This window comes from Anser brachyrhynchus (assembly GCF_964034855.1).
Source record: "Anser brachyrhynchus genome assembly, chromosome: Z".
Classification (NCBI taxonomy): domain Eukaryota; kingdom Metazoa; phylum Chordata; class Aves; order Anseriformes; family Anatidae; genus Anser; species Anser brachyrhynchus.
Window position 1 is genome coordinate 19,946,827 of NC_137697.1, and position 21,452 is coordinate 19,968,278.

The 21,452-nt window shown below is 40.6% G+C and overlaps 2 protein-coding genes across 10 annotated transcripts in view; one reads left to right on the forward strand and one right to left on the reverse strand.

Moving 5' to 3' along the window:
* Positions 1-21,452, forward strand: part of DMGDH (dimethylglycine dehydrogenase) — an 88,562-nt gene that overhangs the window by 15,201 nt on the left and 51,909 nt on the right. For 5 of the 9 annotated variants that reach the window (XM_080573097.1, XM_080573098.1, XM_080573100.1 and 2 more), the window contains one exon: positions 19,138-19,303. In XM_080573097.1, the coding sequence (XP_080429223.1) occupies positions 19,138-19,303 (166 nt within the window). Of the gene's footprint in view, positions 1-15,127; positions 15,325-15,473; positions 15,578-17,990; positions 18,152-19,137; positions 19,304-21,452 lie in introns of those variants that run through there. The other 4 variants (XM_080573102.1, XM_080573103.1, XM_080573104.1 and 1 more) reach the window with 4 other exon arrangements.
* Positions 44-17,791, reverse strand: LOC308185247 (betaine--homocysteine S-methyltransferase 1). The gene is made up of 8 exons (XM_080573130.1): positions 17,652-17,791; positions 14,013-14,145; positions 10,125-10,243; positions 6,755-6,946; positions 6,018-6,165; positions 4,993-5,175; positions 1,445-1,673; positions 44-948 (listed from the first exon to the last, which is right to left on the reverse strand). Exons 1-8 carry the CDS (start codon positions 17,688-17,690, stop codon positions 774-776), a joined length of 1,218 nt encoding a protein of 405 aa, XP_080429256.1. The 5' UTR covers positions 17,691-17,791; the 3' UTR covers positions 44-773.

Sequence of the window (21,452 nt, forward strand, 5' to 3'; positions counted from 1 at the left end):
GATCGTACGATTTCAAGTGTGAAGATAATACAGTACTATTCCATCATATTATTTTTAATTTATTCATTTTTTAATATATAATTTCAGAATAATCTCATAAGCCTCAGAGTCTCCAAAGGAAAAAAGTTTTGTGAACATGATAACTTAGGACAAAAACAATGAATTATTTACTTGTCATTTTTGCATCCTAAGTTTTCTCTGAACCTTTCTCCTGCATGTAAGAAATTCCTGCAAGATCTGATTCTTATCTTTTGATTCCATTGTAAGATATATTTTCCAATATACTTTTGTTCTCTTTAACTAAAGTAAGTGACTACAGATAACTCTGTCTGAAGCACTGGCAGCTTGTGCATGCCTGAAGTGGCCCTCAGCAAATGCTGAGGTCTGAGAAAGCTCCTACGTAATTCCAAACAGAAAACAGTCTCAAGAGTGGAAGTCCATTGATACTCCATTTAGAGGTGGCTTTCTCCTTTATGCACAGGCCAGTTGAGCCAATTATTACTTTCCGTGTATATCTATGTCTACCCAATAAGTGGCACCTAGCTAACAGAAGCCCAATTGTTATAAGAATCCAAATCTCCTTCTAAACTATTTGACCAGAGAAAGACTTTATTATCAAAGCTTCACATATTTAATCTATAATCACATTCTCTATGCATTTTGTCTCTTTCATTACATGTTAACTGATAAATTAACAGGGTATTCATCTTCACAGATTTTCTCATGAAGCATGAGATGTTCTAACATCCTAACATTCAGAAAACTGCAGTGGATTAGAACTTCTGTTTCTGGAAGAGCTCCTTCAACTGCTGTTCAGTTGTTGCTTCTTTCTGCTGCATCAGCTCCTTGGCTCCTTTGGTCACTCCCCAGCCATCTGGCTTTGACAGTGAAGGACAATATGGCCTGCCAGAGGCAGGCCTCAAATTCTCCCAGTACTCTTTTCTTGCCCTAAATAAATAAAAATAAATATAGTATTTGTTCCAGCACCTTGCAATACTAAAGGAACTGTGGCTTAAATCATTATTACAAAGGGTCATCTGACTTGCACAGGCTGATTTTGTGTTCAGATGCAGAAGGATGAATTAAAGCATGCAAAGAAATGCCACACATATAAAAAGTATCTTTTCACCCTCAAAAGGAACACTGTAAGCCACTCACCATTAGAAGCTGTTCTACCATAGTCTGTTAGGTTTCCATCTTAACTTTCATGAATTACTTTCACATTAATTATGACCAACTCTTCATTTTAAAGGGGGGGTGTGAGAACTTCTGGGAATCTTCTGCTGCCCCTGCACCTCTTTCATTATTCCCAGATCAGATTTAATTCCTCCAGATTATTAACATAAAGAAAACCTCCCTATCAGTTAAGCCAGTCTGCTGCATGGACAAATGTAAGCCTAAGCAAGGGTTGTGTTGGTGTGCTTTCCAGTTCACATATACATACCTTGCTCTGACCCAGGGTTTGGTATGCATGCTCAGGCTATTGCCCCAGCTACCATGTTTCTCAGAAGCTTCAGGCAAAAATCCCCTTTCAGGAGCCAGTTCCTCAGCTATTGCTCGGATGTGGTATGGTTCAAATCCACAGCAGCCTCCAATGTAACGAATGCCTAAGTCATAGGCCTTTCTTGCATATTTTTGAACATCCCATCTACTGACAATTCTTGGCTCCAGAGCTGCAAAGACATTCATAGTTTAGGCATCCAGCACACTCCATTTCCACAGTTTTTCAGTAAGGAATCACATTGTTGAAACACTTGCACGCTGTTTGCAAAAGTGGCTGTAGATGTTTGAACTGTCTGAGCTAAAACTAATGATGCAAACTTTTGGAAGTCTAGATTTTAGGTTCTGTTAAGCACTACTGAGATATGTTTGTTCTAAGCTTTTTTGCTCTTGCAAAACAGCACCTCATGTCCTCTGAGACTGACCAAGCCCTGGGCCTCGTGCTTGCCATTCTGCTAGAGTTCTGAACAGGAGTATTAGAGCACTTTCAGTGTTACATTTTCAGTGACCTATCAATAGGTGGGAAATCTGATTATTGCACTCTAATCTGTGAGAGGAGAGGGTATTGGACTACCTGCAACAGCAATAAGCTTGCTTGTTATTCCTCTGGAGTGCTTACTAAACTTTTTTTTTTCCGTGATCAGCTAGTGGCAGCCAGTTGTTTCTTAGCCCATCCCTTAATTAATTATACTCCCATCCATAAGCAGTTTGCTGCCACATGCCACTTCCTTCCTTGTGGAAAATTCTATGTGTAGATGACACGTTTCTTTTGAGCCTGTCACCCAGTGGTGAGCAGAATGGAGGGACAACAGAGCTGAGAGGAAAGACTTGTGGAAGGAAAGCAGCAAACAGAGGATGAAAAGAACAAAGAAAAGCACACCAGAGTGGGAAGGAAGCACAACAAGTGGCAGAATGGAAAAGAAAAGACCAAGGACTGGAAAAGAAACTTGGAGGAGTAAAAATACAGGAGGTAAATCCTCCTGCTTCTTTATGCACACCTGCAGGAAATTAACCAGCAAGGTTATGAGGGGAGAACAGTGTGAGGTCAGGCCACAGAACACTCCCCTAGGCAAACAAGCTGTGGTGAGGAAGTAAGGCTCTGGCACCTCTGCACAGAGGTAGGATTCTTCTGCCTACACCCTGTCCCAGAACTGCCTAACAAGCAAGAAGCTGACAAAAAGCAGAACTGATTAAAGTCCAATGAGTAGTTAAATAGGGGTCAGAAAATAAAAAACAGAAGGAAAAAAAAAGTGTTCTTCAATAAAAGTTAGTCTCACATGGAGGGGCTGGACAGAGGAAATTAAGATAGTCTAATGGTGAGAAAAAAAAAGCAGATGAAACTATCTTAGAAAGCTTTTCACATACATGTAAGTTTGTGTTCAGTCCTGTTGATGATTTCTTTGTCTCTTATATATCGTTAAAAAGCAAATGCAAAATTGATACAAAGGGATGAATGGTAAGAATGCATCATCTTTCACGCAGCTGATACATGTATAAGCAACTAAACTCCAGGCGAACAGCATAGAATATTTCACTGTTTTCTCCATCACCCACACTGTCACAATCAGTCCTTTATGCATCATAAGCATAAGGACAGCAAGAGCCTAACCTCTCTAAAGGAACATGGATAGACCCCTCTGTACAAACTGGCTACTCATGTGGTAGAATATGATGATTAAAAGCAAACAATATTCAATGAAAAGAAGTTTCCACATAGATCATGTTTTGTTGTTGTATTTTTTACCCTCACGAAAATTATTTAACATTTTATTTTCCACTCCTGTCATTTTACAGCATTTATTTTCTTGGCTTTACTCAGAGATATATATCCCTAGCTTAACAATTTGGTTATTTATGATAAAAAGAGATTGAAGTTTTCATAAACTTTGGAATGTGAAGATTGTAATCAGTTCCTAGATTTAGCCCCTCCATGTATCTACTTATGAGATAACTGACCAGCACATTCCTTTCTAAAACACTGTTATTCCTTAACATTTGAGGGCAATTACAGTTAAAAGGAAGACACAGAAAACCGAAAAAATTGCTAATGATAAATAAATACTGCTGGCAGCTGATGCTGGAGTTTGTGAATACAACATAGACAATTCTTTTCTAGAAACTGAGGTCTTGGTCTTTACAGAGGGTATGCACACCTCAAACAACTAAATGCCTCTTCTGCATAGTCTTTCTCACACACACACACACACACACAAAAACTGGGTTAGTTTAACAATCATTTATCAAAGTGCTTATCTGGTATCAATTGATCTGGGTATTGAAAATTTTCACAGAACCAGGCTTCTCCAACTGAGTCATGAAATTTCTAAAAAATGAGATCTCATACAGACTGCTTATACAGACAAGCCAAGAACCACAACAAACCAAATAGTGAATCCTTCAATTCACTTGATGACTTACTGCATCTGTTCTATCTTTTTTGCTTGCAATCAGAGCAGTTATATGAAAGAATGAATAGCACAAATGAGGTCCTGACACTTTGAAATATTCCAGAATATATTCAGAATTTAGATACACTATTATCATCTAATGAAAACCTCAGGCTTCATTCTTTCTTTCCTTTATTTAAAGAGAGGAAGTAAAAAAAGAGAAAGAGAGAGACCAAGAGACCTTCCTAAAATCTCATCTCTCTTAGTTTTTGCTACAAACTCAAGTTTCAATTGTTTCAATACCTTATGTCATAGACTGATCTTGAAAAGAAGAGTGCATGGTACTTGAAAAGAAAGGTATTTTTCTAATCAAAATAAATATGTTTTGGCTGATTTTGTCCTCTCATCTTAGGAAGATATGATCTTCTACATCCCAGGTGCAAATAAGCTCTAAATACAAAAGTGGATGAGCCTTTCAGTCTCTGTAAAATTTCTCCTGAGCATAACAGTGGTGAATCCATCTCCAAACTGCTAACCCACTTGTTAGCTACATCTAGGAACATATTGTTTCCGGTTTCTCTCTAATCTCAAGTTAGATAGTTTGCAAGACTGAGTTGCAGTAATCATGCACCTGTACTAATGATCTATTTCCATGTATGTGCTGGACATTAAATTCCTATAAAGATAAACATTATAGGGTTTGTGAGATAGATGTCACAAACCAGAACATGGGGGAGCTCCAGTTCAAAGGTATTTGAAGTCCAGATCTTGTCAATTCTTTGAGCTGTTTTACAGCTGTTCTGAACAAGGCTCTATAGCATGAGGAAGAGCTATACTTATAATGGAGTTTAGGTTGTGGCATTTTAACAATTTTCATTATAATTTTACTGTCATTCACATACTATGATACTACTGAAGTACTTTCACTATGTGGATGATCTTTCACCTAACAGTACACTGCAATTCCTCTAAGCACAGTGCTAGACAAGATAATAGGGACTAATACTATTGTACAGGAGGAGAAACTGCAGTTTCAATTTTTCTAAAAAAAAAAAAAATGGAGAAAAAAGAAACAGCCAATAAAAAAGAGATACCCTTGTCTTACCAAATGGAAATTCGGGAAGATCAATAAATCCCTGCTTCCCACAATCGGGTGTATGGAAAGCAAGTGGTTGAGACATCAGGTAGGCTTTCAGTTTAGCAGCCTGCAAGCCCTCTTTCATCAGTTTCACAGTTTCCAGACAAGTATCTGCATCAAAATGGCAGTTGACTCCCACAATAGAAGCACCTGTGAGGAAGAAAATAATTGTTCAAGTCACATCTCCCTGGGAAGGAGGGGGTGAAAGTTCTCAGCCACGGCACTCCATGCTTAGAGCCAGCCTCTGCTCTCCTGATCAGAGCATTTACATCTCAGTTGCACTCCTCTTTACCTTCCAGAGGAAACACCACGGTGAGTAACATCCACAGCCACAAATGCAATTAGCTAGCTGGTTCCTAACACAAGTTCTGCCTTTGCTTGTGAATGCTAACTCCAAAGGAAAAGAGTAGCTCAGGATAGATACAGTAAAAACCCCTGTACCAACCATCATGCCATTGATTCATGCCCTCTGTCCTTCCCCTTGTCCTCCTTCCCCTTGTCCTCCATCCTTTGATAGGCAAAAGGACATATTTTTTCAACCCCATTCTCATCCTGGATTTGAACTGTGCTCCAGACATTTCTTAAAACATGAGTGGAGAATCAAAGGTTGCATTGGATTCTGCTTATGTTTCTTAATACTGAGCACAGAACTTGGGGCTGATTCTGTATCCAAACTGGAATAGGTTTAGCATTTTGCTCTATGCAATATCAGCTACCTGTGGCTTCTACTCCCAATACCACCCTGGATAATAAAGATTTAATAGCTGCATTTTTATGTTTTTTTTTTTTTTTTCCTCTGTTGGTTGGTTTGTTTATTTTATTTTTTTTATTTTTTTGAAAAGACTGCTCTAGCAAAATAAACACAGAGACTTTTTATATCTGCAGATGTAATCAGGAAGCTAATTACATGGATGGGTATCTCAAGTAAATGAGTGCCTAAGAAATTTGTTTTATTCCATACTTTTAAAGGGCCAGTTAAAACAGATTCTTACCAGCCTTTACCAGTTGGACAGCACACTGTCCTGGGGGCACGCCGTGCATGTCCCCTTCTGGACCAATGCACATCGTAGCTGCAACTGGCTTGCCAGATTCTTTCAGGACTTCAACTGCCCAGACAGCTTCTTCAACATGTTCAAAATACTGAAAGAAATTTAAACTCGGCTAGTTTCATTTCTTGGAGATGAAGCATAAGCACATTAATCCAGACCCCAAACTCATTAGCAATACAATGACTTACACTAAGAGTTCTATTGAGTTCACTGACCACATAGTTTAAAAAAAAAAAGGATTTTAAAGAGTTAGTTAGTGAAACTAAAAAAATAAAGGCACTCTTGCTCCAGAGTAGGAATGTCCACGTAGAGAGTTAATCAGGGACTCACCCCCAAAGAGCTAGTTTCATGCAGATTAGTCACCACAGTTTGGTTGTTCAGAGTACAGGAGGAAACTGGAACTAGTTAAGACCACATTCACCTATTCTTTTTGTGCCAGTATAGAATTTGACTTGACTGAGATAGAAATTTAGGATTCAATGTCCCATTCTTGAACACTTGCAGATTTTTCTAGGCATTTACAAAGAATTCTGATACTACTGGAATAAAAGAATAGCATAAAATTTTAAAGGAGGAAGCAGTATATACTTTATTCCCCAAAGTAGACTACATATCTGAAAGTTAACACACTGTACCAGTTGAAGGCATACGCTTTTTTTTTTTTTCTGTTTAAGTCTTACCTCTGCAATTAAGAAGTCCACATTCTTCTTCACAAAGACATCTAGTTGCTTTCGAAAAACTGCTTTAACCTCTGCTTTATCCTTGCAGCTTAAGTATGATGGTGTTTGACTGACTCCTCCAGCCACTAAAGCATCACCTTCAGTAGCCACTTCTTTTGCAATGTCACAAGCAGCTTCATTTACTTTCTGGCCCTGTATGAATACAGATTACATCAGTTTTACCTGGTCAGAGATATGCATGGAGCACAGAAGAGGACAAAAGAATCAAAGCCCATATTGACCTCACATTCGCTTAGAATTTAAATGTATTTTTTTAATTTGATCAGGAAGATCTTCCCCCAAAAATTCCACCCAGTGAAGCAGAACCACCCTCTTTGGAATCATTCCCACATCAATATCTTCTAAGCTGTGCAGAGTATCTGAATATTTGTAATGACCAATGTTTTTAGCCCCTTAGAATATGAAGAATTATGATTCATCCTACTCAGAATTACTTATATCCTCTGTACAGAAACAGGCTCCAATCTTGTTACTACCTAGAAAGAAGTATAAAAATTAGGCTTTCATACTTGTATAAAAGATGTGTTTATTTTTATTAAACAAGAAGCCCAGATAGCTGAGAGCTGGTGTCAAATATGATGATTTGAGAATAATGCTATATATTGCATACTGATATGTGCAACAGTATTAGGGTAAAAGCGATCTCTTAATTTTAAGCCACAATTGTTTCCCTAGTGTCCAGATTGTTCTAATTTCTGGCCTGGTATATCTTCATATATAAAAATATATTCTTTTCACTCTGCTGTTAGGAGAATCTTCTCTGTTTTCCAGAGGCTGAAACAAACAATATGACCAAAGGAAAGGATCAGAGAAAATTCCCAATGCCAAATTTCCTAGACTCAAAGGAACTATCTAGAAATGTTGATGCCAAAAGTGGAGCTGTGCCCTGCATCTAGTGAAGGCACCCAGCATCTTACAGCTCCTCACTGCACAGCATTAGAAAACACCATTATGCTTTGCTGCTGTGCCAGATTACCTTTACGCCTGAAGAGGGCAATATTGGCCACAGAGCCTTCCCTGGATATGTTAGTTTTTACTTTACTGAAGAAATGGTCTTAAAAGACAGCAGCACGTTTTTAACAGCAGCACGAAGGAATTCCTGCCACTCCAGCCAGTAAGTCAGCTTCATCGGGGGCCCAGCTCAAATGTCCCTATGCTAACACAGGTAGCATGGGCAATACACAAGAGGAGTTAGAGACATACGCATCCCTGCAGGGCTGTGACCTCACTGGAATTACGGAGACATGGTGGGAAGGCTCCCATGACAGGAGTGTTGTAATGGACGGATGCAGGCTCTTTAGGAAGGACAGGCAGGGGAGAGGAGGGGGCATTGCCCTCTATGTCAGTGAGAGGCTGGAGTGTGTGGAGCTCTGCCTGGGGATGGATGAGGAGCTGACAGAGCTTGTGGGTCTGCATTACAGGGAGGGCAGGGACAGGGGACATTGTAGTGGGGGTCTGCTACAGGCCGCCTGACCAGGAAGACCAAGCAGGTGAGGCCCTCTATAGACACACAGCAGCAGCCTCACATTCACAAGCCCTGGTTCTCACTGGGGACTTCAAACACCCTGATATCTTCTGGAGGGACAGCACAGCAGGGTATAGGCAATCCAGGATTTCAATGTGATTTCATTAAGGGCAGATGGTGCCTGACAAGTCTGGTGGCCTTCTATGGCAGGGTTACAGCACTGGTGGATAGGGGAAGAGCAACTGATATCATCTACCTGGACTTGTGCAAAGCATTGAACACTGTCCCCCATGATAACCTTGTCCCTAAATTGGAGCGACATGGATTTGATGGAAGGACCACTTGGTGGGTAAGGAATGGGCTGGATGGTGACACTCAAAGAGCTGCAGTCAACAGCTCAATGTCCAGGTGGAGATCAGTAACGAGTGGTGTTCCTTAGGAGTCAGTACTGGGACCTGTGCTGTTTAACGTCTTTGTCAGTGACAAGGGCAGTGGAATCAAGTGCACCCTTGGCAGGTTTGCCGGTGACACCAAGCTGAGTGTTGCAGTTGACACACTGGAGGGAAGAGATACCATCCAGAGGGACCTGGGCAGGCCTGAGAGGTGGGCCTGTGCGAACCTCATGAGGTTCAACAGGGCCAAGTGCAAGGCCCTGCATCTGGGCTGAGGCAATCCCAAGCACCAACATAGGCTGGGCAGAGAATGGATTGAGAGCAGCCCTGAGGAGAAGGACCTGGAGGTGTTGGTTGATGAGAAGCTCAACATGAGCTGGAAAAGTGTGCTTGCAGCCCAGAAAGCCAGCTGCGTCCTGGGCTGCACCAAAAGCAGCGTGGTCAGCAGGGCAACGGAGGTGATTCTCCTGCTCTGCTCTGCTCTCGTGAGACCCCACCTGGAGCCCTGCGTTCAGCTGTGGGGCTCCCAGCACAAGATGGACATAGACTTAGTAGAATGAGTCCAGAGGACGGCCACGAAGATGATCAGAGGGCTGGAGCACCTCTCCTGTTAAGGCAGGCTGAGAGAGTTGGGGCTGTTCAGCCTGGAGAAGAGAAGGCTCTGGGGAGACCTTAGAGCAGGCTTCAAGTACCTAAAGGGGGCCTTTAGGAAAGCTGGGGAGGGACTCTTTGTCAGGGAGTGTAGGGATCGGACACAGAGTGATGTCTTTAAACTAAAAGAGGGGAGATTTAGATTAGCGATAAGGAAGAAATTCTTCACCCAGAGGGTGGTGAGGCACTGGCACAGGTTGCCCAGAGAAGCTGTGGATGCCCCATCCCTGGAGGTGCTCAAGGCCAGGCTGGATGGGGCTTTGGGCAACCTGGTCTGGTGGGAGGTGTCCCTGCCCATGGCAGGGGCTTGGAACTGGGTAGTCTTTAGGGTCCCTTCCAACCCAAAACATTCTGTGATTCTGTGAACATTCCACTCTTACTAGCAAGTTGTTTTCTAGGATTCTTCACCATTTTCTGCAGTTGATTTGTCTCTCTAGGTATTAAAGTATTTTTTCCCTAACTGATTTTTCTCCCTGTGCTCTTAGTTCTCCCCGTACTCTTTGTGTGAAAACTCCAGTAATCTAATCTCTTCAGCTGAAAAAAATAAGACGTGGGCATCCTCCTTCCTCTCTTCATCCTTGTGCCATTTTTTTTGGTGTGTTTTTGTTTGTTTTTGCATTTAACCTTGTCTTTCTTACTGCTCCTACCTCTGAAACTGCATTATCTCATACTTTGGTCGTCAAATATAATCAAAACCATTATCAAAAACTGAAAATACTCCATAATCTCTTTACTGAGCCTTTTGAAATGAATCCACTTATTTCACATCACATCAAAACAGATGTAAATGTATTTTACTCACAGTTATTTTCTCAGCTACATAATTGCCTCTGTTCTCCAGTTTGTCTTCACTGGCATAAAAGGTGAATGTCTGCAGAACATTGGATCCAGCTCTGAGGAATTCCCGGTGAAGCTGACGAACTGTAAAGAATTAAAGAGACGAAGAGATGTTTGGAACAGTTATTACTATTGTTATCCTCAAATTGAATGCTTATTGAATTAATGTTACTGTAAAACAAGTGATACAGTATTTACTAGAAGAGTCATTGTGAGAGAGTAGAAGCAGTAGTCTGCAGAACTCCTTTTCTTCACACTCTTAGAACATTCGGTAGAAGACATTCTCCTCAGTTACTCTCTGCTAAGAATGGCTGAGGATTTCTATTTAGTTCATCAGTAGATTCAGTTTTGTCTGACACCTTGCCAGTCCTTCAGACCTCCCAGTCTCACTTTATAGAACCGCATCATGGTTTGGGAGGGGGAAACAGACAACTGGCAAAATAAAGCATAGCAAGGAATATCAGACAAAAAGATCATCAAATCTCATCCACTTTGTACTTTCTACTTTTCTTCTCCAAGCAAAACCTAGCCTCAGCTGAGACCAAAGCTCTCTGACTAAACGAACACTTGATTAAGAGATGATTCATTGCTCCAAAAAAAGTGAATCATAACACAGACTTAATTTGTCTCATAAGTTGTTACATGATGATTTTACTACAGAGCCAACAATTCTTTTGAAGGAAAGGCTGGCGTTACTTTTAATGGACAAGTTTCCTACATTACTACTGTGGGAGTAGGCTCTCTTATGTCAGTTCTGACTTCATCACAGTAAGCAATGCATCACAACTGACACCACAAGAGCAGAACAGGAGCTGTCAATTGATTTTATATATATAATATAAAATGGATATATATATATCCACCCACAAAACAATTATAATTGCCAGAACACTACCAATCATGCAAAATGGAGTTGAAAGGCTCAACAGCTTATAGCAAATGCAGGAGCAATTTATTCCCTAGATATTGCATACAGACATGAAAACACTTCAGTTTCTATGGCAGATGTTTGGAAATTTTCCAGGAGTCTTGTTTTATCATACCTCATTGCCTACGGATGATCTGTGTCATTAGGAAAATGTGTGAATATGCCATTATAAAATTATTGTCTTTAGCTACAACAAACACAGACTTCTACACCAGAGAAGCTCAAACAGTAGCTGCTAGAGTCAATCTCCAAACACACAATTACACATTTACTTTCAGTGAAGCACAGTGTAATGTTCCTTGGTTTTCTCTGCTAGTAGAGCATTTCATTTTCAGTTGTAGCCTTGGCTAACCACACTGTGACTTAATACAATGCTTCTTTTCCCAGCAACCAAAAAGACCTATTCAGGAACACAGATTGTAGTATGGCTACAGTTCAAAAAGCCCCTAGAATTTGCCTGAAATATCAGAATCAGATTTCAGTCTTACAACCTTTACTCAAAGTCAAAAATTTCCTAGTGCAGGGAGTATTGTTTTTTCCTGAAGCATTAAAACACAACTAAAAGGTCTGTCTCTGTATATTTCTAGTGGTCTGTAGTTTGTTTTTCCATTCTCCCCCATAAAAAAGTACTTATGAAAACTAATCAAGAAGTAGGAAAAGGGGGTGGAAATCTACATATACTTTCACAAATGCTCTATGACATTTCCATAATAAATCAGTTTTATTTATCCACAGTGTTAGTGTGGTCTTTAGATAAAGTTGTTGCATTCCTAGAAAAAGACTTGGGATTTGTGTGAATAAAGACAGTGACATAGGCAAGTAAATGAAACAACCTAACACATGTAAATAAGAAACTTGATATCCCAGATTATCAGTTATGTAGATCCATTTGGGACTGCTGTTCACATTTGGAGAGAAAGAATGTCCTTAAAAGTAAAGTATCAGCTTGAATCTCATTCAATCTCAGGCAAACATTTGTTGCTAGAATGCATTGTCATTATTATAAAGTCAACAAGAGTGTGCATGACACCATCAAAAAAAAAAACAACAAAAAAACAAACTGTAATTTACTTCTTGTGTGACTTCTAGCATGTTAATGAAGCTGTATTTTCTGCCACTGTTTGAGAAATGAGGATAACAGCCACATGTAAGGCCAAATAATTGTTAATAATTTGATGCATTTTAGGAGTCAGGTGTAGAACACTGAGTTTTCTTTTCAATTCACAGTGAGTTGGACGTTTAGCAAAAAAAATTAATCCAGCAGGAGATGGGGGCAGTAAGTGTATATGCCCTGTGCACAGCAGTAGCTCTGATACCTGATCTGGCTCAGAACAAATATTTAGATCTCATTTCTGAACTTTTCAGTCTTGCAGAACTCCTCCTCTCTTACGGCTTTTGATTCACATTTTTTTTTTTATGCCTTGCTGCAGTCTAAGAACCTCCCTCCTTTTCCCTCTCTCCTTACAAAGAGAAGAAGGCCTGGTAGTTGTATGGATTTTATACCAGCTGGCCTAGCCAGCTGTTCCTTGTGTTCTTCACATGTTTCAAAGTAACATGACTCTTGAACATGCAGGAGCAAAAAGCAGTAATGGAGAGGAGGCAGCACACTGCACTAAAAGAAATTAACACATTTCCAGTTAAGGGTATATTTATAAATAGCCTATAAAGGGTTTATTAAAATGTTATAAGTGCGTTACAGACATAGCCAATGTGTTCTATAAATAGTTACAAGAAAATCAGTAGCAATTTAGGTGGCTGGGCTCTAATCAATGGCAACTAGTCAGTTATTTGATGCAAATCTGTTTGCTCATCTAGCATATTGAATTCATCTAGAGGTTTTCCTCACATAAAACATGTTAAAGAAAGCCAAATAACAAAATTTCACTGAAAGCATGTCTTATCCTTTGAAGCACTGTCTGACAACAAGAACTAGTTTCCAGCATAAAGCAGAATCTCAGCAAGGCAAGCAATTAGTAGGACGATTGTCCAGGCTAAGCCAGCTGACATTAGCTCATAGGCAATAGACCCTCCCCAGATTGAATAGCTTTGTGATTATGTCCTGTTTATCAGATGTGGTAATTAGAACTAAAAGTGGTCCAGGAAAGGTAACCAGTATTGTTAGAAACCAACAATTCAGTTTTGTAAAGCAAAATTACAAAGTTGCTTCCATATAGAAACTCTCACAAGTACTGAAAACGGAGACAAAATGCTCTTCTGAACACAACAAGCTTGTTTTGTTCCCCTCCACTGTAAAGAGTTATTCCATTAAATAGTGTAGACACAGGAACTGGTGCTGCTTTATTGGAATGGTTAGGTTCTTACGAGGTTTATCATTCCTGTTTTCATAGTGGAGGCAAATACATTAAACACTCCTTTCCCATTTCCTATTCCTATTTGCTTATTCCTATTGCTTATTTGAAGCTACCGTTTTCCAGAAAGAATTAATAAACAAGCTATATTTGCTTATAACTATATAAAAATCCTAGAATGGTCAGAAAACAAACAGATACTTACCTGCCTAATTCTTTGTGACAAGATGTTGTGAATGATAAGTTTGATACCAGCTCTAGGACAGACAGGACAAGTCCATGAAAGAGCAATCAGTGAATGTTATTGAACACAAAGATACCATTTTTGTGTGAAAAAGTCTCTGGGCTGCAAGTTATTGAAGACAGAGAGCATTCTAGAGAGGTATCACTATGTTTGCACTACTCATTGGTCCCTTGTCAAACACTTCTGGACAATATTAGAGACAGATTATGGGGTAAAATGATTTTCTGGTGTATGCATTTTAGGCTATTCTTAACAGTGTTTAATTCCACATTGTCAAGCCATACTTAAAACCTGCTACAAATTCCTATATAATTATTATTTATCCAACCATTTTGCTTTCATTATAGGATTACCATTTCCCAGTAAACTGACCTGCTTCTGGGTGCTCTACTGTTGCTTCAGGAGTCCAAGGCCCAGCTTTTACATATCCCCTCTTTTCAAGGGCAAAGACAAATCCTCCATCTCCAATCACAACTTCTCCAGAATCTAAGCGCTCTAGAATACCCTGAAGAAAGCAGGAGAAAAGATTAATAATTACAGCTCTTCAGTTTCATGAGCTTCCATGACTTCATTGTCATTTCCTGTATTTACAAAGAAAATATAATTAATTGTGGGCTACCAGAAAGGTCTTTACCATAGTAATAAAAAGTAATCCATTCACTTCTTGAAGTTCTCTTGAAAAAATGGTAGATAGTCTGTTTTATAGGAACATCAGGCTTTAATATATGAATATGTATTACTTAAGACTTCTCATTAGTCAGTTTTATTGTATTCTAAAGGCATAGTCCCCAGAGCTAGAAGTCAACGGTACAGTTTCATCTATATGAATATAAACCACAGTCTCAAGTTCTCCTTTAAAATATATGTGATATAAAGTATCAGCTCATTTGCTCTTTAGCTACAAATGTCATCTTGACAGAGCCTCAGCACAAGTAGCTCATGACAGAAGATGACATAACAGGCATCATAAAACAGTAAGCATGTAACATTTTCCAAGCAAATAAGACACCTCAAAATGCCTCCATTTTCTGACAGGCTGTTTTCACTGGCCTGTGTTTGCTTACCTAGACTTAGAAAATGAAAGAAAATCCTGCTTATTTTGCACAGCCCAGAAATAATTTAAGATGCCAAACCTTACAACACCCTGTGATTAACCTTGTTTCTGCCTTGAAAACGACCCTAACACAAGGCAAGTCTTTTTGTTGTTGTAGAATGAAAAACATGAGAAAAATATGGATTGGTTGTACATAATATGTATTATTTTTTGTATTCCATTCATTGCTTCATTGGCTCGTTCAAATTTTCCAAAAAGCCTTAAATGAAATCTGAAGGAGTAGGACAAAGAAAAGCCTTATGGACATAGAGTTGAGTGTAGCTTGTGCACCGAGAGGATGTTTTTTTAAACAATTAGCCGCCAACCTTTAATAGATTATCTTTCTTGATAATTTCTCCTCCATTAATTAATTTATCTCATCACATATATACAGGAAAGAAACATCTATGACTTCTCAGCACCACTGCCCTTTAGGAGGGATGAGGTATGCCTTTCCAACAAGGAGCACCATGCCACCTCTGCCCGTTCCAGTACCAAGCATTGCCGTGTTTGGCTACCCTGAGGCTACAAAGACTGGCTGAAAGGGTCAGCATGTTTGACTCATGTTTTGGTGCTGACATGGCAACAAAGGTATGGGGCTGCAGTGCAGGCATATGAGCCTGGCCAAGTGTTGGCTTGCAGATTTTGCTTCCCAATCTATTGCACGTTTTGGATTTGCCTAAATAGTGACCTGATTAACTCTACAGCTTCAAGTACATGAGCTTTTATTTTCATTTCAGCAGGACCCGGGCAAAACTCAACCTGCAATACTGAATCCACAAAATCAGTAATTTCCAGTGAGTCTACCAGTCATTCCTCAACAGAGGGCAACTCTCTTGTACGTGTAAGTGTCCAGAGGCTTTGTAAAAATTGTGCTTGCAATTAACTAGTTCGCAGTTGTAACAGAATGCCTCAAACAGAGCCAGAGAAAAGAAGCCGAGGAACCAATGACTGAGTCTTTCCTTCCTCTGCTTGCCAAGGGACAACAGACAAAGCCTGCTTCAGAAGTTTAGTATGCAGAGTGCATGCAGGAGTGCGGAAGGAAAAATCTTGAACATACAAGAAACTTCATTCATTGCTTGTTAACTGAAGATTATTTAATAGATACATGTTGACATAATATATGGATATTATATTTCAATGCAGTGCAACTAAGACGGATTTTTTTTTGACAAGTCACTTCTAAGATTTAATGGCAGCTTTCCCTCACAGTTCTATCTTTTTCAAACTACACTGTAAATAATCTTCCTTTTTTTTTTCTTAACACAGAGAAGCAATGTAAGCCATGATATAACAGTAAGTGATATCTTAATATATAATGTAGTGCAATATATTAAACATAGCATAAGAGCACCTAATAGCAGATAAAAGGTGACATAACTATAAAGCACGAAGCACTTAATACAAATGTGCTTTTTTTTTTCAGTTCAAATTCTGCAAAAATATAATTCCTGTATTGAGACTTCTTATTATAGATCTGATATCATCTCCTCAAACCATTTTTACTTATCCATAGTCGATAAAATACCATTGGCTCAACTGACATATAGCTAGCGTAAGTTTGGCATCAACTCTGTTTTGTCCTGTACAACAGAACTACAGCTGTGTGCTCACACCCAATCCAGACCAAAATTATATGATCAGGCAGTCCATAATGCACAAATCTGATATTAAATAACATGAAAAAAGGTATCTGTTAAATGCTAACCAAAGCTTTTAAGCCACCTTTTCACTGCTTCACTTCTGCTACCATGAATGAAATTGCACCACATAGTTCATACATCTATCCATGGAAAGAGTACAAGTGACTGTATGAAGATATCCCCCCCCACCAGCTTTAGGAATGTAACCAAACCATGCAAGTGTAAAGCCTTCTTGCTCTACCAATGTCCTATCTTTCCATCAGTGGAGAGAAACATGCAGCTCGAAACGGTTGTTCAGATCTTCAGTGAGCCCTTCAGCTATAACTGATCTACGTGAAAGGCCCAAAGCTGAGCCTTCTTCCCATGGCCTTCTGTTCTCTGACTTGTATGTTACATATAAAAATGAATAAAAACAGTTGTGTCCTATTAATGATAACACTGTCCTTCTGAGAGGAAGGCAGAATATATGATTCCACCCACCGTCCCACTACTGGGTAGCAGTAGTGGTGCATGCCAGAATTTGATTTAGACAATACTCAAAGTTTTGTCTTAACAGGCAGAATGGCTGATGCCTGAATAACTTTTTATATTGGCTTATCTTCAGCTAAACGAGAGTGCAAAGGGCATGCATATATCGGAGACTGCACTCATGTTACAAACACTGCTGGTATTCAGTCATATAAATCAAGGGAAGAGCGATTTGGAGCTTTTAAATAGTGTTGGCAGGATGCTAGAGAGAGAAACCCCATGCAGTGAAGGCTTACGCTTACAACATTCATGATTTATATGTGTTGCAAGCACAGGTTAGCTTGCATATCAAACACTATACAGCAAAAAGCTTCTGAACTTTGGTGGCTAGGCGTTCGGAGAAACCAAGATCCCAGGAGCTGCCACAGTATTAACTCCAACCCAATTTATCCGTCCACCTTATAGTGGTGTCCAAACGCTTTCAGGGGCCCGAAGGTGAACAGCCATAGCTCCTATATAGGTATATATGTATACCATATGGGTGTATAGGTATACCATATGGGTATACTACGTAGGTATATATGCACACCACGCCCGTGATGTAGGTTCTCGCAGTACGCCCCTACCCGCAGTCACACCGAGCCCCTCCAGCAGAGGCTGTCAGCAGCGGGGGGTTTTGCAGCAGGGGCTGCAAAATTAAAAATATTGAAGGAGGGAGCAGAGGAGGTGCGGGGGGGGGGGGGGGGGGGTGGAAGAAGGGGGGAGGGAGCAGGGGTCCGGGGCTGCGCGGGGGATGCGGGGAGTTACCCTCTTGCCCTGTTTCAAGCTCTTGGCGATCGGCAGCATCTTGCTCGCCCGGGGACGCCGGCTGCCCGTGTCTGCCCGACGGCTCTGTGCGGAGCAGGGGATGCCCTCAGCGAGCCGCCCGCCCTCTTATAGCCCGGGCAGGGGGTGGGCAGCGCTGCGGGCGACACCCCCCTCCCGTCCCGTCCCGTCCCTGCCCGGTCCCTGACCCCTCGGGGGGCCCTCCCCTCGTCCTCCACCCCCAGTCCCGGCGGGGGCAGCCGGCTCCGCGGCCAGGGGGGCGGTCCGGCGCCTTCCTCCTCCTCCTCCTCCTCGGGGGCCGTCCTCGGCGGGGGGCGCAGATCCGGCTGTGTGCCGGCCCCGTGTCGCGGGCGAGCCGTGTGCGGGATGGGCACGCTGCTGCGGGCGGCCCTGCGGCGCCTGCCGACCCCGCGCCGCCACCGCTGCCCCCTGCCCGCGGCCGCCCCCCGGCCCCTCGGCTGCGGCGCGGGCACCCAGGGCGGGTGAGTTTGTACTTAAAATGCCATTTTGTCATGTGCATCGTCATGCCTGCAGCTAGCGGGTCGGATTTCTGAGCGCAGACGGGTGAAAGATCAGTTGGTTACACACTATCGCTTTCTGCCGGAGAAGCTGAGAAAGCAAAGAGCAAAAAGCTGCGTAGAAGGAGGGGGGAGATAAAGTTAAATGAGTGTTGATTAGCTGTCCCGAAAGGACAGGTACTGTAGTGCCACAGTATTCTGCTGCAGTAAAAGGTCTGACCTTGCCCCGCTCATCCAAAAAAATGGCCGGTTTTCATTTGGCTATTTATCCTGATACATTTCTTGATCTTGGCTTGCTGCTCGGCCCTCTGCGGAAGGGACGGCCGACGCGGGGGGTCACACAAGATGGAAGCGAATGGGCTGCCCCGGGGGACAGCTCTGAGTTGTGCCGGCTTACAGTAGTTGTGAAACCGCGTTGTAGCAGGTGTAAGCAAGCCATTGAGAAAAACCTGTCTCCATAATGCTCTGACTGGCAAAGTAGAACACGTTAAGATACACAGAACTTGAAAATAAATATTAATTTTCACTGTTGGTGAACGCTGACATATCGCTTTAAAAAAGTGTTAATGAGCTTTACTAAGTAGTCATTCTTAAAAGACTGTGTCGTGTTACACTCGCACTTCTGAAAAGCCAGATCTTGGCATTGTTACAGGGGTACAGGTTCTCATTTGAAACAAGACTACATATAAGGGTAAATGGGACAAATAGCAAAGATTTAAAGCTGTGAGTGGAAGCAAACTTGCTTTGCAGTTTTCCTTAGTCCTGTGTACGTATAAAACCCTTTAGGAGCATTTACTTTAAAAGCAGATAGGAGTGAACAGGTTACTTTCTAAGTTAGACTCCCAAGCAGGGACCAAGTTACGTAATGATAGGAGCTGAAAACAATGAAGATGGACAAATGTGTAACTGTCTTTCTGAAACAGTCTGTAATTGTTATTCTTTTTTCCCAGGAAAGAAAATCCATCTCCTTCCTTGCGGAAAGACAAAGCAGACACAGTGATCATTGGAGGTGGCTGCGTCGGTGTGAGCCTAGCCTATCACTTGGCAAAGGCTGGCTTGAAGGATGTCATTCTGCTGGAAAAATCTGAGCTCACTGCAGGATCTACTTGGCATGCAGTAAGGAACATTTTGTTAATCTCTCAGATTAACAACAGTTTATCTAACAGTGGTGGAAGTTTCATTACCCTTATATTCCCTGGCTTTCCAGAGATTGTCTTGGTTATTTTATAGATGCAAACTTTAGCACTGAGCTCTGTATAGACCTGCTGTGTGAGTTTTGAAAAGTTGGTTCAGCTATCCATAGTATACTTTCCTCATTTGTAGAAGTTGGGACAAATATTGTATTTTGAAATTACTGGAAGATAACTGTTAATATTATTATATGTTTTTGGCAGCTAAGTGGACTTAGACTTTAAACTTTAGTTCAACTTGGATTTTTTTAAAAACAAGTTATAATGTCATAAGTAATCTAGTTTATACTGCAGACTTTATCACTGGAAGTGGTTATAATACCATGCAAAAAAACCCAGAAGTTTCTAAATTGGCATTATTTTATGCTTAATTGTTTTTTATATATGCGTTATCCTGAAAGAGAGGTGATTAAGGACCAGCATCAGTGTCCAGTTCTCAGAGAACATCATTGTCTCAGAAATTGTTTCTTATTAGAGACAAGAGCTTTCTTTCCTACCATTGTTGACACTGCAAAAAGTCTTGGAGGAGCAAAGCCGACAATTGTACACTGCTGTTTTGTAAGGCCGACTGTTTGTCTGTAGTCTAAGGAAAAGAACTAAAAAGACATACATGTAATAATGACAGCTGGGGACACCTCCTATAATAATGCTAATCACATGGATATAGTGGTGCATAGCATGCATGTATGTAACTACATATTTTGTATGTGTCAATGTCTGGAGTAGGTAGTGTAATGAAATAAAATAAAGCTTGCCACAATAATAGATGCTTTTTCCATTCATTTCCATCTACGCTCACATGGAGTTAGGAGAAAGTGATCCCTGTGTGTAGTAATAAAAGTGCATATAAAAGCAACAGCTTGCTGTCTCTGGGACTACTCTGTTAATACAATAGAGCATTTATGCAGTGCTTACAACTAGAATATCTGAGTGACTTTTAGGAACAAAGTAAGGAGGGTGACTCGCATTGTGTTCCATTTATATTCTTACATTCTTCCTAGAGGAGAAAGCCTCAAGTTTGAAATATTATAGGGCAGATACTTTGTGGGTTTGGAGCCTTAAAAGAGGATGTTAGTAAAAAATTATTAAAAAAAATAATAACTGCCTGAAATGTATAAGCATGTTTATTGTACTTGCTTTTCAACAAACAAAACAGAAGAAAACACACTGTATCAAGTTAGGAAAAACAAAATCAGTAATTTCACTTCTTTTAGACAATCATACCTCAGCTGATGCAGTTCAGAATGCAACATGGTATATAGTAAGTGTCAGATCATGCATCTTGTGTAATGAATCATAATTATAAAATGTTCAGAGAAATAATTTGACTTAAACATAAAAGAGTCACAGACTGAGTTCTATCTACCCAATGCATATACAGAACAATGTGTGTGTAAAAAATAATCAAAATCCCCTCATTTAATATGAAACCAAAACCGTGAATGGGGGAATTTGTTTCTAATGTTTTGTTGATATGCTCTCTCACTCTAGCTTATTGCTCCTAACTATGTAAAAGCAACCTCTCCTTCATTATTTTTGCCTGTTCAGTTTTAGTGAACGCAATGATGGAGCACCGGGTGAGGAACTCTGTTGTAAAGACAGGGAGGAACCACAGTAGAGAAGATGCCTGTACCAGGCTACTCAGAGGTACTACTACTTGTAGTACCTGCTGCAGCATTGCGGGGTGATGAACACAGAAAGACACCTAGTTATGAGACAGGTTAAAAATGGATAACTATTAAATAAAATACATGGTATGCTAATGCTCTTCATTGAATTCCATATTAGAGTGGTGTGTCTGAAGATGAAAAAATTGTTGTCTGTTTCACATGATGAAAAAGATCAGAATTGTGACTGTCAATTCTTTATTGCAGTAGGTACTGTGCATTTATCAGTGGTCTCTTCATAGGGATATAATACTAGGTATAGATGAAAATTACACGTATATTTCGCATGTCATATAGCACATAGTATATTGCCTGCGGCCACACAGTTTGAAAAAGCCTGGTTCAGATATTGCTGTACTGTACCAGATTTTCCCTCTTTCACAGTCCAGTAAGTTCTGCCAGCACTCA